The sequence below is a fragment of the Rhinatrema bivittatum genome, chromosome 4 (assembly GCF_901001135.1).
Source record: "Rhinatrema bivittatum chromosome 4, aRhiBiv1.1, whole genome shotgun sequence".
NCBI lineage: Eukaryota > Metazoa > Chordata > Amphibia > Gymnophiona > Rhinatrematidae > Rhinatrema > Rhinatrema bivittatum.
Window position 1 is genome coordinate 431,200,621 of NC_042618.1, and position 16,521 is coordinate 431,217,141.

The 16,521-nt window shown below is 44.1% G+C and overlaps 1 protein-coding gene across 1 annotated transcript in view; it reads right to left on the reverse strand.

Annotated features, from left to right (window-relative positions):
• The window catches only part of ARL8B (ADP ribosylation factor like GTPase 8B), a 48,945-nt gene extending 32,725 nt beyond the window's left edge, over positions 1 to 16,220 (reverse strand). The window contains exon 1 of the mRNA XM_029601459.1: positions 15,957 to 16,220. Within this exon, the coding sequence (XP_029457319.1) occupies positions 15,957 to 16,079 (123 nt within the window). The 5' untranslated portion in view covers positions 16,080 to 16,220. The remainder of the gene's footprint in view (positions 1 to 15,956) is intronic.
• Positions 16,221 to 16,521: the final 301 nt, after the last annotated feature.

Genomic DNA, 16,521 nt, shown 5'->3' on the forward strand with positions numbered 1-16,521 from the left:
ATTCAATTTAACAATTGCAGTACCTTAATATTAAGGCAGACCATCTGGAAGCTAAAGGCTTGCCTCATTTGCCTGTAACTGTCTGTACTAAAAAATGGAGCCGACTCCTAAGAGAGGAATTTTTATTTTTTTTTTTAAAGCCTACCCAACTTTGTGGGAGAGGGGGTAGAGATTTGTGGATACTGCAGAGGATTCAGAAACCCAGGAATAAATTGGATTTATTACAAGGGGCTCTGGGAGGGTAAGACCTGTGACAAAGAAACCCACTCTCTCAGATATCCTATACAAAAATGTCTTTTCTACACTGTAAAATGAACTGAAATAGTATCTGAAAGGAGACACAAAGCACACACAAAAACAACAAAAGACTACCAAACATCCTAACAGAAAACTCCTCCTGCTGGGAGATGCCATCATTAAAGGCACTAACATGGGGACTTATTTTGAGGGACAGTAGCTAAATTCTTTCCAGCATCATCAGCTGGCAGAAATGTGAACTAGTTTGTCAGTACCATCGAGAAAGAAAGTAAGACTATAAAAATCGATTTTATCGTCCAGCTGGGAACAGATCATCTCACTAGAAACAGCATCCAAGCAGTACAGAGCAATTTCTTGGTTCTGGGGAAGCAGCTTGGGCATGTGGCAAAGAATTTCCTTTTAAGAAGTTTCACAGAAAGGAGCGGGAAAGGCTAAGCTGTAGAGACAACTTCAATGCATGGTGCAAAGAAGCATTTGGATATACTAGGGGCTGAAACAATGAATGGAATAAGACTAAATAGAAAACATGATCTACATCTGTCTATGGCAGGGAAGAGATAGTAAGCAAGAAACTCAGAAAATGTTATCAGGAGGTCTCCCCCAACACATACAAATACAGAAAGAAAATGGAGAAAAAAAGCTGATCCATTTTAAGTGTAATAGAAGAAAAAGTGCCCAGGAATGGCAGCAAGCCAAGAGAAACTGGAAAGCGATGTGCACAAATGCTTGTAATTTCAGCAACAAAGTTCCAGATCTGCAGGCCCTAATGGTGGAGGCAGACTTGGATATGGTTATTACAGAGATGAGGTTCAGCAAGTCTTGTGAACGGCATACGGCCATGCCAGGCTACAACCTATTGTGGAAAAAGGACCAGGAAGGAGTAGCAGCTCTTATGTCAAAAGCAATATCCTAGTAACAGATGCAGGGAATGTGGAAAAAAAAGGGAGGAAGCACTACGATGTGTCAAAACGAACTTCTGTTTACACTGGTGTGGCCTACAGGCCTCCGAATCAGACACAAAGTGCTGATGTGACTGAATACATCAAAAGGTGGGAAGGAAGGGAGAGGCGTTGCTCATTGGAGACTTTAAGTCTAATGGATGTCAGAGTATCTCTACCGCAGAATCTGTAAGTAAAGAGATCGTGGATACCCTTCAAGGGGCTCTGCTCAAATTATGGAACCCATGAGGAGAGAAGCATTACTGAACCTGGTGCTCATCAATGGAGATGATACTCTCTCTAATGTCTGGGTAGGTGCCCACCTGAATGCCTTTGATCTGACAGTATAGTTTAATTAGCAAGCAAGACAGGCCACACCAAGCTCAGTCCTGGATTTCAAAAATTACAGACTTAAAATGGGGAGGTATCTTGAGGAGCTAGAAAACTGGGTGAAAGTGAACAAAATGGAATTAAAAGCAGAAATATTAAACAAATATTTCAGTTTGGTGATCACTAAAAGAAGACCCTGGAGGAGGACCATTATGGTTGGCAAGAGTATGGATGGAAGTGAGGGATTTAATAAAAAAAAAAATTATATACTCATAAAAACAAATAAATATTGTACTATGCGATTTACAACTAAAAACATATATACAACAAAAACCATTAAAACATTTCTAAAACATTCACAAGTTATGACAGCTGCTGTATTAAACATTACCAAAAGCTTCTCAGAATAGAAAGTCTTTTAGATACAACCTCTTTTACAAAAAAACAAAACCAGCATGATTAGGTGGAACTAGCAAAAAAAAAAAAAAAAAAAAAAGTGGACAAGGGCATGGGGCCTGATGAGATACATCCTAGGATACTAAGTGAGTCCAGAGAGGTGCTGGCGAGTCTGCTGAAAGACTTATTCTATAGATATCTGAAAATGGGAATGGGGCCACAAGAATGCAGAAAGGGACGGTGGTCACAAGAGTCAGAGCAGAGAAGACGCTGGAAACTACAGCTGATTAGTCTTACTTGAGTGGTGGGAAAATTAATGGAGATATGGCTGATGGAAAAGATAGTCAACTATCTACAATCTAATGTGTTGCAGATCAGAGGCAACATGGTTTTACCAGAGAAACGTCATGTCAAAATTCATTCAACAATTAGATAAAGGATGAACACAATTTATCTGCATTTCAGCAAAGCTTTTGACACGGGCTTATGAACAAAATGAAGTCTGGGAGGTGAAATGGATTACTAACTGGTTGACTGACAGGTGACAGCGAATGGTGGTAAATGAAACCTACTCCCGAGGAAAAAAGTGAGAAGTGGAGTGCCTAAAGGGTTAGTTTTATTCAATATCTTTCTGAGCGACATAGCAGAAAGGTTAGAAGGAAAAAAAGTTTTTGTCTTTTTGCAGACAACACGAAGAGCAGCAACAGAATGGAGACCTGAAGGAGTAGAGCAGTGTTTTCCATCATCTTCAAGGGAGAGAGAGGGTGCAGAGACACATGAACTCATCATAAGACCAGCTCACTCTATATTCAAGTGCAGGATAATGGCAAAGTCAGGGGCCAATGCAATAAAGTGCACTCAGCCTAGCGGCATGATGCAATAAGGAGATTAGTACGTTCAAAACACGTGCCCAAACAAATGTGAATCAGATAGCACCCGTCAGATGTAAACTACATGTAGATGAGGACATTAGATACTACACCCCCACACCTGGATGAAGTAAGGGCAGACTAACAACACAACACATTAAACTCCAACCTCAGGAGGTGGAGTTGCAGTCAAGAGCTCATGAAAAAATACGTTTTCTGTGCTGCAATAAGCGACACTAATTTACTGCTTGCAATGCACAAAAATAGTTCTATATATTTTGACTTGATTAAAAGAAACCCACTTTAGACATCCATAGCAAGGGGCACCTAATATTTTACTAAGGTTCCTGATGTGAATTATAATATTAAAATACAGACGAACCGCCCGAGCCTCAGGCAATTGATGTGCCAGCGGGATTGGGCAGGGGACCAGTACCCCTGCGTGGCCTGTGTCTGGCAGACTGCTCCCCAGTCGGAGAGGCTGGCGTCCATCATGACTGCAATACATAGTGGAGTCTGAAGGGATATTCCTTTCAGAAGGTGCTTGAGCAATAGCCACCAACGTATGACTCTGATGGTAGAGTCAGAGAGAGGAAGCTGTGCCTGAAACAGTTCAGACACCAATTTCCAGTGGGAGAGCAAAGCTTTCTATAAAAGGGACACATATGCGCAAAAGCCCAGGGGACCAAGTTGATCGTAGAAGCCATGGTCCCCAGAACCTGTAGGTAGTCCCACGCTGTGGGGAGAGGCATGGAAAGGAAGTTTCGGACTTGATCCATCAGCTTGAACACTTGAGAGTCCGGCAAGAATACCTTGCCAACCCGAGTAACGAACTGAGCCCCTAGGAATTCCAGAACCTGAGAAGGTCGGAGATTGCTCTTGGAAAAATTGACTATCCACCCCAGGGATGAGAGGAGAGCAAGGATGCGGTCCACTGCCAGCTTGCATAAGGTCTCAGACTTGGCTCGCACTAGCCAATCGTCTAGATAAAGGTGGACTAGGACTCCGTCCCGCCAGAGGGCGGCCGCCACCACCATCTTGGTAAACGTGCGTGGTGCTGTGGCAAGACCAAAAGGGGAGAGCCCGGAACTGTAAATGTTGATCCAAGATGTTGAACCGAAGATACCTCTGATATTCGGCATGGATCGGAATGTGCAGGTAGGCCTCTGTCAAGTCGAGAGAGGCCAGAAATTCTCTGAGATGAACAGCTGCTATAACTGCCCTCAGGGTTTCCATCCGAAAATGGGGCACTTTTGAGGGCTCAGTTGACCCTCTTGAGGTCCAAGATGGGGCGGAAGGAGTCATGCTTTTTTGGAACCACAAAGTAAATAGAATACTGGCCGGTGCCCCGTTCCTACACGGGAACTACAGCCCCCAGTCCCTGGAGTCTGGCACAACAGCCAATCGCAGACCAGCTAAGCCCCCTTCTCGGCGGCGCTGCACACACGAAAGAGCATGACCTAAGGGGCCTGCCACTTGGTGCACCCTTTGAGCGTGCCCACCCTACACTGTGTTGCCCTGCCTCACCGCAGTACAGCAAGGCCAAACCACAGTTTCTTTCCGATCGCTCTCCTGCACTTCATGGCCTCCAACCTCTCTAAGTAAACTAGGCGTCTGCTCAAGGTAACTACTCCTAAGCTTTCACGTCCAGCAATAAGACTTCACTCCTCCCCTTGTGACAACTAACATTTCACCATGCTATAAGTGTATGCATCTCTCTAATTTTGTTCGTGACCCTATGGCACCCACGATTTACACCTTGATACTGCTGTGATTTCTATGACTGCTGACTAACCATTGATACTGCTGTGATTAATTCTTGATACCGTTGTGATTGCTTGTTTCCTCTGCCACCTTGCCCCCAGCCTATCACACCTCCTATACCTCCTCAGCCTCCATAATGGCTAGCAACTCAAGCCTCCCTATCCCATGCATCCATTACCCATCTCGCAGAGTTCATCATCCCACCCTATTCAGCCATGTCACCCAGCGCAAGTCCCTCCTCATTTTCCCACTCGGACTCACTACCCTATCCATTGTGCTTCTAAATGCACAGTCCCTATCTAAGAAAACTGTAATACTGAATGACTTACTAGTTGACTGCAAGCCAGACATCTGCGCCGTCAGAGACCTGGCTCAAAGATTCAGATATTGACCTTCTCAACCAGCTTTCCACTGTAACCTACGATATTTTCTCCATCCAGAGACCCAAGAAACAAGGCGGAGGCCTCCTCTTAGCTGTCAAAGAGCACATAAATCTCAACCCTGTGAAAATTGACACCCCATACAAACTTGAGATTGGGCTGTACAAATCCCAGGAACTCCAGATCTGCTTAGCTTATGCCCCCCCAATCAAATTCATTTCCAATAACATCAATAGTGATGCCCCTGCCATTATCTTAGGGGATTTCAACCTCCATGTTGATGTCACCCCCCCCCCGCTCCTCATCCTGTGAAGCCTTCCTCAATTCACTGGATGCCATTGGTTTTACCCATTTCATCTCCTCCTCCCCCCACCCACAAAGCAGGGCACACCCTAGACCTCATCTTCATTAACTCCAGTATCCACTCCTCTAATAGCCCTCTTGTACCCCTGTCCCATGGTCTGGCCACTCCATTATTAAATCCTCTCTCTCCATAAAGACGCCCAAATCTTGCAACCCCCGCCCTCCAGCACCTCCATTGTTTTCAGAAAAGCTTGCCCCAGTGAGGACCTCATCTCAGCCTTTGCCAGATTTGATGAAACTCGACTGCTCAACTCCTAAACACAGCCCTCGACTCATAGAGCAATATCACTTTAGATATCGCAAACAAACTGTGCCCCATCACCAGACGTGAACTGAAACAGTCCGCAAAAAAGCAAAACCCATGGTATTCCACAGATTTAAGACAAATGAAAAATGAACTCAGGCAAAAGGAACGAACCTGGCGTAAAGACCCTACCCCTCAAAAAGCATCCATTTTCAAATCCTCCCTACATCTTTACAGGCTGGCTACCCCGAAAGCTAAACATGACTACAAATATAACCCAAAAGCCCTCTTTACCTGTGTCTACCCTTACCAAGCATACCCCCCCCCCCCCCCATTCCTGACAGCGAAGCCAGCAGTAAATGTGAAGAACTGGTGTGCTACTTTCATAATAAAATTACAAACAAACATTCTCCTCAGATTTCCCCCTAAACCCCATTCGCTCCTTGTAACCATAGGCGCTACCTCAACATCTGCCTCCTTCAACGACCTTGACCTTGTCTCGTCCACAGAAATTGCATCAATCCTTAAAAAGATTAAACCTGCAACACACCCCTCAGATACCATCCCAACCAAAGCCCTCCTCACCATACCTGACATCATCAATTGCTCCGTCTCCTCAGGCATCGTCCCTGATTCTCCCAAGCATGCCGTGGTTAAGCCACTGCTCAAAAAAACCCTCACTAGACCCCAAGGACCCTGCCAATTTTTGCCCCATCTCCAATCTCCCATTCAGCTCAAAAGTCATGGAAAAGGTAGTCAATTCACAGTTAACAATCTACTTCACTCCTCCCAATTTGGCTTCCGCAAATATGTCAGTACTGAGACCCTTCTTCTTTCCTTAACCGACCACCTCCTCAGGGGAATAGATCAAGGTCACCGTTACATCCTTGCTCTGCTGGACATTTCGGCGGCCTTCGATACAATAAATCACAATCACCTCCTCTCCCACCTTTCTGACATTGGCCTCTCAGGCTCGGCCCTCAAGTGGTTCTCTTCCTATCTCGACAATAGGCAATGCTGAGTCCACTTACTACACTCTCTCCCAGGGAGTCCCTCAGGGCTCATCCCTTTCTTCTACTCTCTTTAATATCTACCTTACCCCTCTTTGCAAACTCTTATCGGAACTCGGCCTCAAATTCTTTTATGCAGATGACGTGCAAATCATACCTATTCAAGGCTCTCTATCTAATGCTCTTGAATTCTAGGGAAACTGTCTTGCCGCCATCAATACCTTACTTACCAACCTCCATCTGGCTCTAAACACTTCCAAAACAGAACTGCTCCTCATATCCCAACATCTACCTATTAATCCCTCACTCACAAATGACCCCGTCTACAAGAAGCTTCACGTGCAGCACTGTGCTAGTAACCTTAGGGTTCAGATTGACCAGCAACTGAACCTAAAAAAAAAAAACACGCTATACTCAAAGAGGGTTTCTACAAACTCAATGTTATGAAAAAACTGAAACCTCTACTTCATGCCAGTGATTACCGCACTGTCATCCAGGCCACACTCGCATCCAAGATGGATTATGGCAATTCCCTCTTTCTTGGCTTACCCTACTCCTCCATAAAACCCCTCTAAACGCTGCAGAATGCAGTAGCCAGAACTATCTCCAACACACGTAAATATGATCACATCTCCCCTATCCTTAAGGACCTGCATTGGCTCCCTATTCCCCCCCCCCCCCCCCCCCCCAAGACCTACCAAATTAATTTACTACAACCCCCCACCCTCCTGACCCCCCAAAAGTCCCTGGTGGTCCAGCAGCGATCTCCTGACTTGGGCCTTCGGCTGCCAATAGTCAAAATGGCGCAGATGGCCCTTTGCCCTCACTATGTCACTGGGGTCGACCAATGGCGGCACGGCGGTAGCCCTTGTGACATAGGAAGGGCAAAGGGCCGTCGGCTGCCAGTAATCAAAATGGCGTCGACGGCCCCTTGCCCTTACTATGTCACAGGGGCTACCGCTGCCATTGGTCGACCCCAGTGACATAGTGAGGGCAAACGGCCGTCGGTGCCATTTTGACTACTGGCAGCAGACAGCCCAAGTCCAGGAGATCTCTCCCGGACCCCCAGGGACTTTTGGCAGGTCTTTGGGGGGGGGGGGGGGGGGGGTTGTTAGATTTTTACTTTTTTATTAAAGATTTGTCTGCGAGCCAGATGCAGCCATCAAAAAAGAGCCACATCTGGCTCGCGAGCCATAGGTTCCCGACCCCTGGTCTAGCTGCTTGGAGTGGACACAGCTCTAGACCCAGGAGTTTAATTTCCGATGTAAGCTCTGGAAGTGGGCACTCACAGCTAAATAGTACACTGGCACTGTGCATCCCAACTTTGGTATAGTGTTTAACTCTAGATGCATCATGCTCATCCCAAGGAGCTTACACTTTAACTAGCAGTAACTGCCCACTCCAAAGAGCATCCAAAAGACCATTATGGCAAGGAATCGCAAGTAAAACCAAAAGCATAAGGTCTCTGGGGCAGGCACCTTCAAGCTAGCTTAAAAAAAACAAAAAAAAAACCCCACACACGTGTGGAGGTCGCAGAGCACCTGCACAGGGCACCAAAGTGCATACTGTTCAGCTGAAGGCACCCTCCTCAGACAGCTTATGCTTTGATTTTTTTTCCTGCTACGTCTTGCTAAATTGGCATTGCATGCAAGACTGGCCCTGCACATCCTCGCAAGTAAAATAAAAGAATAAGCTCTCTGGGAAGGCACCTACAACTAGGATTATTTCAAAGGGTTTTCTTACCCACCCTTCCAAAAATAAAAGTTTGGTGCAGGGTACAATAAAGACATACATAAATCGGTATAGAAAACAAGACAAACCCAAATATAAAAAAAAACTTTCACTACAGAATAGATACACAAATCCAATCAAAGCATAGGGATCTGCGCTCTCAGCAGCTCTTTAATACATACATACAGCCACTGGAATGCCTTTTAACTAAATTGGGCTTACAGTATAAAATATATGCAGAGGATGTGCAATTTTTTATCCCCAGTGAAGAGCATGGCGTGATCCCAACTGACACTGTGTAGATATTCGGGAATCCTACAGGAGTGCTTATTGCATAATGCTATGCTTTTAAATACTGATAAAAGCCAGAATTCTATGGGTCTGCAGTAAAGCACTGTGTAAATGGGAGATTTGTCACATTGCAACAGCTACAAGGGAATGGAATACAGAGGAGGGCTGAATTAGATTGAAGCTCGGCCGGGGGAGGGGAGGACTGCAACTCCCAGAGGGCAAAGGGGCTGAAAGGAGAGGAAGTTTAACCAGGCCAGGAACCAGGTGCTGGGCTGATTACAAGACAGGTGGGAGTGGCAGGAGGAGGAAGCAACTCCTACACAAGGACAGCAGTAAACCCTGGTGGATTGTTTGGGGCAGAGTAGGAAGTGTATTTGTTTGGAAGTTGCTCTCTTCAGCTTTTAAACTTTCTCCAGAGCTGAGGTGGATTGCCTCCTCCCCTTCAGTAGGAGACACCTGAACTGGGGAAGGGAAGGGCACTGCTGGGACTGTGATTGGATTAGACCCCTGAAAGCAGGCCGAGCTTCAGGGAACTGTACTCAAGGTCTTGGCCATTGCCAGCAGTGGGGGCTGGAACTGAACTTTGTTTGGGAGGGACTGTTGAGCCAGGACTGAGCCCAGCGTTACGCTTTTAAACTCCGGCCTTCTCTCATGCGGGCTGTGGCACCAAGACGGGCACAACCAGAGGGCACGAGGGTGAAACGGCGTTGGTCCCGGGTAGGGCTGGACTCTTGGACCTGTGTTTAACGCCACTGATGCTGTAGACGGCAGGCTTTGTTTCCGAGACTAATTTTACTTACGACCCGAGCGGGTGGATTCAGCTTTGTTTAAAGTCAGAGTCCGACATCGGGAGACGTTGGGATACTGCAGCGAGAAACCGCCAGAGGAAGCTACAACAGCTAAACACCACCCAGTGAGCAGTTACAATTGCCATTAGCAGTATCTGAAATCAACATGCTGAATATCATCTTGAAGATAAAGGACGAAGCTGCAATTTAGGGATACTTCTAGATTCAAATTTATCTATGAAAACTCAGGAGAAAAGATGGCTAGATTAGCTTCCTACAAGCTTAGACTAATGCGTCCTGGTGAAAAAGGAAATAAATATTCTACCAGCTAATGAATTTTGTCTCATAGTGCAAGCTACTGTATTGAGCCACGTAGATTATTTTAACTACCTCGATTTAGGAATGCTGAAATATCTGCTGCAAGGTCTGTAGTTAGGCCAGAATTCATCCACTCTGTTAATTTATAATCTCCAATAGGGCATAAATATTAAAACCTTACATTGGCTGCCGATTGCAGTTTAAAATGTATTCCATCACATATAAAAGTTATTTTTGGGGATACCCATTGTTTAAAGAATAAACTGCATTGGTATGTTCTCACACGCTTGCTTCATTCACTGCCTCAAAACACTACTAGTGCCAAGTTTAAGTATGCCCTTCAAATCTACTAAGAAATAAATAATAGATGGCATTCTCACTAGCAGCTCCTCATTATGGAGGTTGATTTTTTAAGATTTCAGGAAAAGGTTAAGGTAATACTTGTCCAAGCCTTTGGATAATATTTTAACAGTAAAATAGTTTAGTTAACTATAATTTTAATTAACTCTTAGAGTTGTCTTACTATGTATGTTTACATTTGTAATCTGTTGAACTTGTATTGAAATTGCTGAATATAGGACTAATTAATAAGTTGAGGCAATATATTTATTTATTTTTTGTTCTTATATACCGGAAGTTCCTGTATACAATACATATCACTCCAGTTCACATTTAACATTTAATATACTGGAAAGAGGAAAAAAAGGCAATTTAGTATGAGATGGGAAAGGCTTTATTGAACAGGTATGTTTTCAAGAGGTTTTTTTTTTTTTTTTAAATACTTTGCTATCTTGAGAAAGGCAGCTATTGATTGAGTGGCAGGAAATTCCAGAGGGTAGGATCATGAATAGAGAACGCATGTTTCCTAGTCATGGTGAGATGGGCTGAATGAACAGATTGTTCATCTTCTAGAAATCCAAAGCATAGGCTGTCTGGATGGGCACCAACAGCTGAACAGTGCACACTTAATACTGTGCATGTACTGTCCAGCTGTTCAGGAAAACTTGTGACTGGTGCCTTGCCTCAAGTCAAGAAGTTAACAAAAGGCACAGGCATAACGAGGCAAGTGCTTGAAGTTGGAAGGAGTGCGATCAAGATGACCATGCATGCAAAACTGGCATTGGGCATCATCTTGCATGCAAGACCATTTTGGTTATACTCCTAACTTCAAGCACTTTCCTCTTTATGCCTGTTTTAAAGCATTTTTCTGCATTAGTGTGGATTTTTCAGGTTCTCTGATTTGAGTGCTTTTTGTTTTACGCTACTATTCAATTTGCATCCCATGGGGGACCCCTGTTTAACATGTGTGTTAAATAAAACCCACATTAAAATGTAATTCCAATTTTAGCATGGGTTTATTATATTAGCTCCTTACAGAGCTGGCATAAACTTGCTAATCTGCACTGCTTATGCATAGAGAAAAGCAGCAGGAAAACCAGAGGAAAGGGAATGAACATGAAACGCAGCAAAGACTTAACAAGCAGAATATGAGGGGCTTTCAGGACTGTAAATATTTGCAAAGGCGCATACATGGAGAGAAGATCTTCTGTGAGTTTGCCTCAGCTCTGGTCAGGAATAGGACTATGTTTGAACTACTTGTGCTCAGGGGTCAGTATCAGCTGACCATGGATTCCTGATGTAAGTCACTGGCTGAACTGAGAAGACTACAGAGAAAAACCTCATGCCTTGTACACCGCATTAACTTGACATTTCATATCTACCCTTGTTCATCTGCAAAGATCATGCAACTCCAGGCATAGAGACTGACTTTTCCTCATTTCCTGAAGAAACATCAGCACTTCCATTTCCAGTTCTTAAGCAATACACTGGATGCCCTGTTTGACATTTTGCACAATTCTTATAATCGGAGAAAGTTCTTTTTTACTCAACGCACAATTAAACTCTGGAATTTGTTGCCAGAGGATGTGGTTAGTGCAGTTAGTATAGCTGTGTTTAAAAAAGGATTGGATAAGTTCTTGGAAGAGAAGTCCATTACCTGCTATTAAGTTCACTTAGAGAATAGCCACTGCCATTAGCAATGGTAACATGGAATAGACAGTTTTTGGGTACTTGCCAGGTTCTTATGGCCTGGATTGGCCACTGTTGGAAACAGGATGCTGGGCTTGATGGACCCTTGGTCTGACCCAGTATGGCATTTTCTTATGTTCTTATTTCTTTATGGTGTCACACTAGATTCATCACTGTCAGTCTGCATCTTATAGCAACAGTATTAACAGATTTTTTAAATTAGCAACTCACCAATTTCTTTAAGAAAGCTACATAGGATACTGATCAGAATATTGATACATACCAAGTGTCTTTCTGAAAGATGTCAGATCAGTTGTGTTTATATTTCTTTGAACCCCCATCAGAGCTATGTTTTTTGATTGCTAAGTCATGCCTTCTGTATTTTGATATATGGTATCACTAGAACTACATTGTGAACCCAGAACACCAAGCAGAAAGACATGCATGTAAGAAGGAATTTGTTATTTTAGGGTAATATTTTTATTTTATATTGCAGCTCATGTTGATGTAATTGTTATTGAGTTTGCACTGTAAACTACTCTGGGTCTTAATAAAAAAAAAAAAAAAAAAAAAAAAGAGTGGTAGAAGTCTAAGAACAGAATGTGAACAAGTCTGAAATGAGGAATTACTAGAGAATAGAACTCACTTCCAAAAACGGTTGTGACACTTGCCAGTTAATACCCGCATGTACAGGTACAGCATAACACAAGCAGCTCCATGCAGAACGAATGGAGCCTCCAAGCGTATATAGATTACCATGGATATGAGCAGGTAACAAGTCTTAAATAGGATACATAAAATAAATCAGGAACTTCTCAGACGTTATTTCTTGGGGTGTGCAGTCTTGTAAGCCCCCCCTCGAGACAAAAGCAGGATAAAAGTTCTTAAAATTCCAAACCACCTAGCATACAACAAGAAACCACTAAAGACTATCTAGCAAAGAAAGAGCAAACAGTTAAAAAGGAAAGGATTACCTAATATCACTATTACAGAATCCCAACTGTACAAAAAGCTAAACTATGAAAGGCAGGCGTGATTATGCAACTCAAAGCTGCCAGAATAATGCCCATAAAAAAAATCAGATACAGGTTTCCTTCAGTTTATAGAGCCCTTCCTTCTCAACATTAAACATCTGTAAAATGAACGAAAGGAGGATACTGAAATCCTGTTCGGAAGGAAGCTCCACTCAGAAAACAACTTCAGCCTTGCTATCGAATACGGAGTCACCAGCAATAAGGAGTGGAATGGTCAGTTCAAGAGACAAGACACATAAGACAGCAAACTGAAACCAGGAGGCCAGTGGGGAATTGCTGGAGTAGAGCATCCAGTAAACACCTCAGCATAGCAGAGATGTAAAACAGCACAAAGACATACATATATTTACACATTCTGTGCAAGCCAAGCAGCAATCTCAAGCAAGTCGACATTTCTGGATGCTTTACAATAAAAAATGTATTCATTAGAAAAGAATAAGGCAGAAAGGTTACACATGGCAGATTTATATTGACAGGAACCTTTTAGGACACTGTATAGCTGTTTGAGTCATTCCCGATTGTAGTATTGGTTTATCACCCAAACCCATAAGAAACCCAAAACTATGTCTGTGGGGAAAAAAAATAAAATCTCAAAATGTATCCAATTAAGCCCATAGTAACATGTAAGCTAGACATGTCAGTATAAGATTTAGGGGGGGGGGGGGGGGGGAGGGTAAGAGCATAGGCATATCAACCAAACAAGTAATCTGATTGTGCAACCAATCTTGTGCCTCTTTATAAAGAAAAACAAAGCAGCTTGCTAAAGGCTCCTGTTATACCATACTGGTTATCTTCTAGTTGAAATCTGGTTGTTCACTGTGGAGCAGAACATCTCAAGTAATCATTCTCTGCAGATACAGCTAAATTTAATAAGCCGTTACCATGTTCCATCACTTCAGTGGTAGGGCCAAGTGAGTTGGGATGGTTTATAAGAAATAAATAAATCCAGGTAGTTGCAATGAAGGTTCATGGTTCAAAGCACAATGCCCAAGCCGAGCTGGGAGGATGTGCCAGAGATACTGCAAGGCTGCCATCCTTCTCCTCCTGTTTTACTGATAACAGCCCATATGGGAGGGGGGTTCAGGGCAAAAGAGAGAACAAACCAACCGGAGATGGGGGACTGAGTGAACAGAGAATTGGGGAGAGGTGTGGAGGGGTAGTGAACCCAGGATGGCATCAGGTGGGTGGAGGAAGTGAGAGGTAGAGTGATCAAGAGTGGGAAGAGGAGAGCAAACCAGGGTGAATGAGAGGTTCATTGGGGGAAAAGAGCCAGGACTAGTGAAAGGGAGAATGAGAGGATCAAAGAGGCTTTGGAAAGGGGGATATAGGAAAGAAGGATGGGGTTGTGATTTTACTACCACATCTCAATTTCACACTATTCCCTGTCTTTGGATGGGCTTTTACTACTAGTTTTCAAATATACTGTGAGGAGCTCTCATGAAGACCTGGAGAAGCAAGGGCCAAATCTTCCCTACCAAAACCTCAAGCAAATACCAAACACTGTTTCAGGAGCCTGCTCCTGCACTGCTAATACTCCCAGTGTAGAAGCACTGTAGTTTCCATTTTATAAAACAGAAAGAAGATGATAGCAGGGAGACACCTTACACCAACAGCATACTCTCACAGGTCACAGAATACCAGCAATCACCTACCAGAGTTGGTGAAAAGGCTGGAGAGCTCCTTAGCCACTAGTCACCCTCCTCTTACACTTTCTCCCACAAGTGGCTGAGAGAAGAATACTAGTAAAGATTATTATAGGAGATTTCAAAATCAATTTCAAAAGGGGCTTAACAGAAGATAAGTTACAAGCTATCAACTTGCAATTCCTGCACTCTCCTACTTTTAGAATAGCAGACGGGCCCAATAAGGATCTTAAAACAGCTGGATGTAGGAAGAAAATGTTTTTATGCACACCAGGTAACCTTCAAGAATCAGTGTATGGTGAGAACTGAAGGTAGCATAAACCTTATAGAAAGGTTATGCATACAGAATTATTATAGGCTTTCAATGATACCCAACAGCATCAAAAGTAAATGGTTCAAATCAGGCTCCATCTTTAAGCTTGGATGATTGTTTCAACAAGTGGAAGGAATTAGTGAGAATTTCCCAGAACACAAAGGGGAAAAAAAAAGCAAAGGAATTTGCAAAATAAGACAAAAAAAAAAAAAAAAGCAGCTATTTAATGTATTTGACCAACAGACAAGGAAAGTCAATTGGCAAGTCAATTGGGAAATAAAGAGCTGCTTTAGAAACCCCACATGGATCAAAACCTGACTCAGGAATGGCCATGAGAGTAGAGCTTAAATCTCAGAATGAAAGATCAATAATTGCAATACAGGACAGTGGATTACAAACAAGATGCTTCACAATCAGCATAAAAAAAAGTATATTAGAACAGATATTCAGATTCTGTAAAGCAAATCAAAACTGTTACAAGCCTCATCCTTAGATATCAAGTACTAGTGTCAGAAGGACTGTATACAGAAGGGCATAATAAGGTGGCACAGCTCATGCACTGGAAAATTTACTGTGTGAACATTAACATCTCTATATTAGAAAGTCACTAGGATTACAACTATTGCAAAACTATACAGAATGAAAAAGTTGTGGTCATCTGGGACATTTTTCATTCCAACAGATAAAAAGCTAGATGCAAGAAAAACAGAAATTGTGGTAAAAGACAAAAAGAACAAGGACAGCATTGCTAATAGACGTGCAAGTACCAAGAAATTATTTTGCGGATCGTTTGATGAGAGAATATCCTCAAGTACCAAATGATGCAGAGACCAAGAAAATGTGGCAAATACAAAAATGGTCCCAAATATATTGGGTGCCACCAGTCTTATTAAAAAGAACTTCTAGGCACATCTTGATATCTTGTCTGTGAATTCCAGGAGGCGGCTCTATTTTGAGCAATGCAGGTATTAAGAAGGGCATTAGAGGTAAGTATCAGAAAGAGATCAGACAAAGTTTACTCTGGTTTACGAATGAGGTTCATTCCTGCCAAGATATACGTACAGTTAACCCATTTACAGACATCAATTCCGAGCTGGCGAAAGGGCTGGAGAGCTCCTTCGCCCCCCACCAGCCTAAGCAGAGCCACTCCACACACACTCATGTTTTCCACCCCAGGTTAAGCGCGCACACTCCCCTCCTCTCCCCACCCCAGGCCTCGGGATGCCTCTCGCCCCTGCTCGGGAGCTCCGGTCCTCACCGCGATGACATTGACAAAGGTGGTCTTGCCAGAGTATTGCAGGCCGACCAGCGTTAGTTCCATCTCCTCCTTCCAGAAGAGCGAACGGAACCAGTCCAGCAACCGATTAATGAGGGCCAACATGGCGACGAGGAAGCAGAACAATGCTGCGGTACCGGTCTCTCAATCTCCCTCTCCAGCGGCGGCGCCGGTCATATGACAGCGCACCCGGGGCCTCCGAGCCGTCAGCAAGGACAGAGAGGCAGCAGAGCTGGACCGAGCCGAGCAGCGCCCCCAGGCGGCGGCTCCGGAGCATAGAGCGGGGCGGGGGAGGACAGAGCGCCGTCAACCCAGAAGCATAGAGCGGGGCGAAGGACAGAGCGCCCCTGGCCCAGAAGCATAGAGCAGTGCGGGGGAGGACAGAGCGCCGTCAACCCAGAAGCATAGAGCGGGGCGAAGGACAGAGCGCCCCTGGCCCAGAAGCATAGAGCGGGCTGGGGAAGGACAGAGCGGCCCTGTCTCAGGAGCATAGAGCGGGGCGAAGGACAGAGCGCCCCTCGCCCAGAAGCAAAGAGCGGGCTGGGGA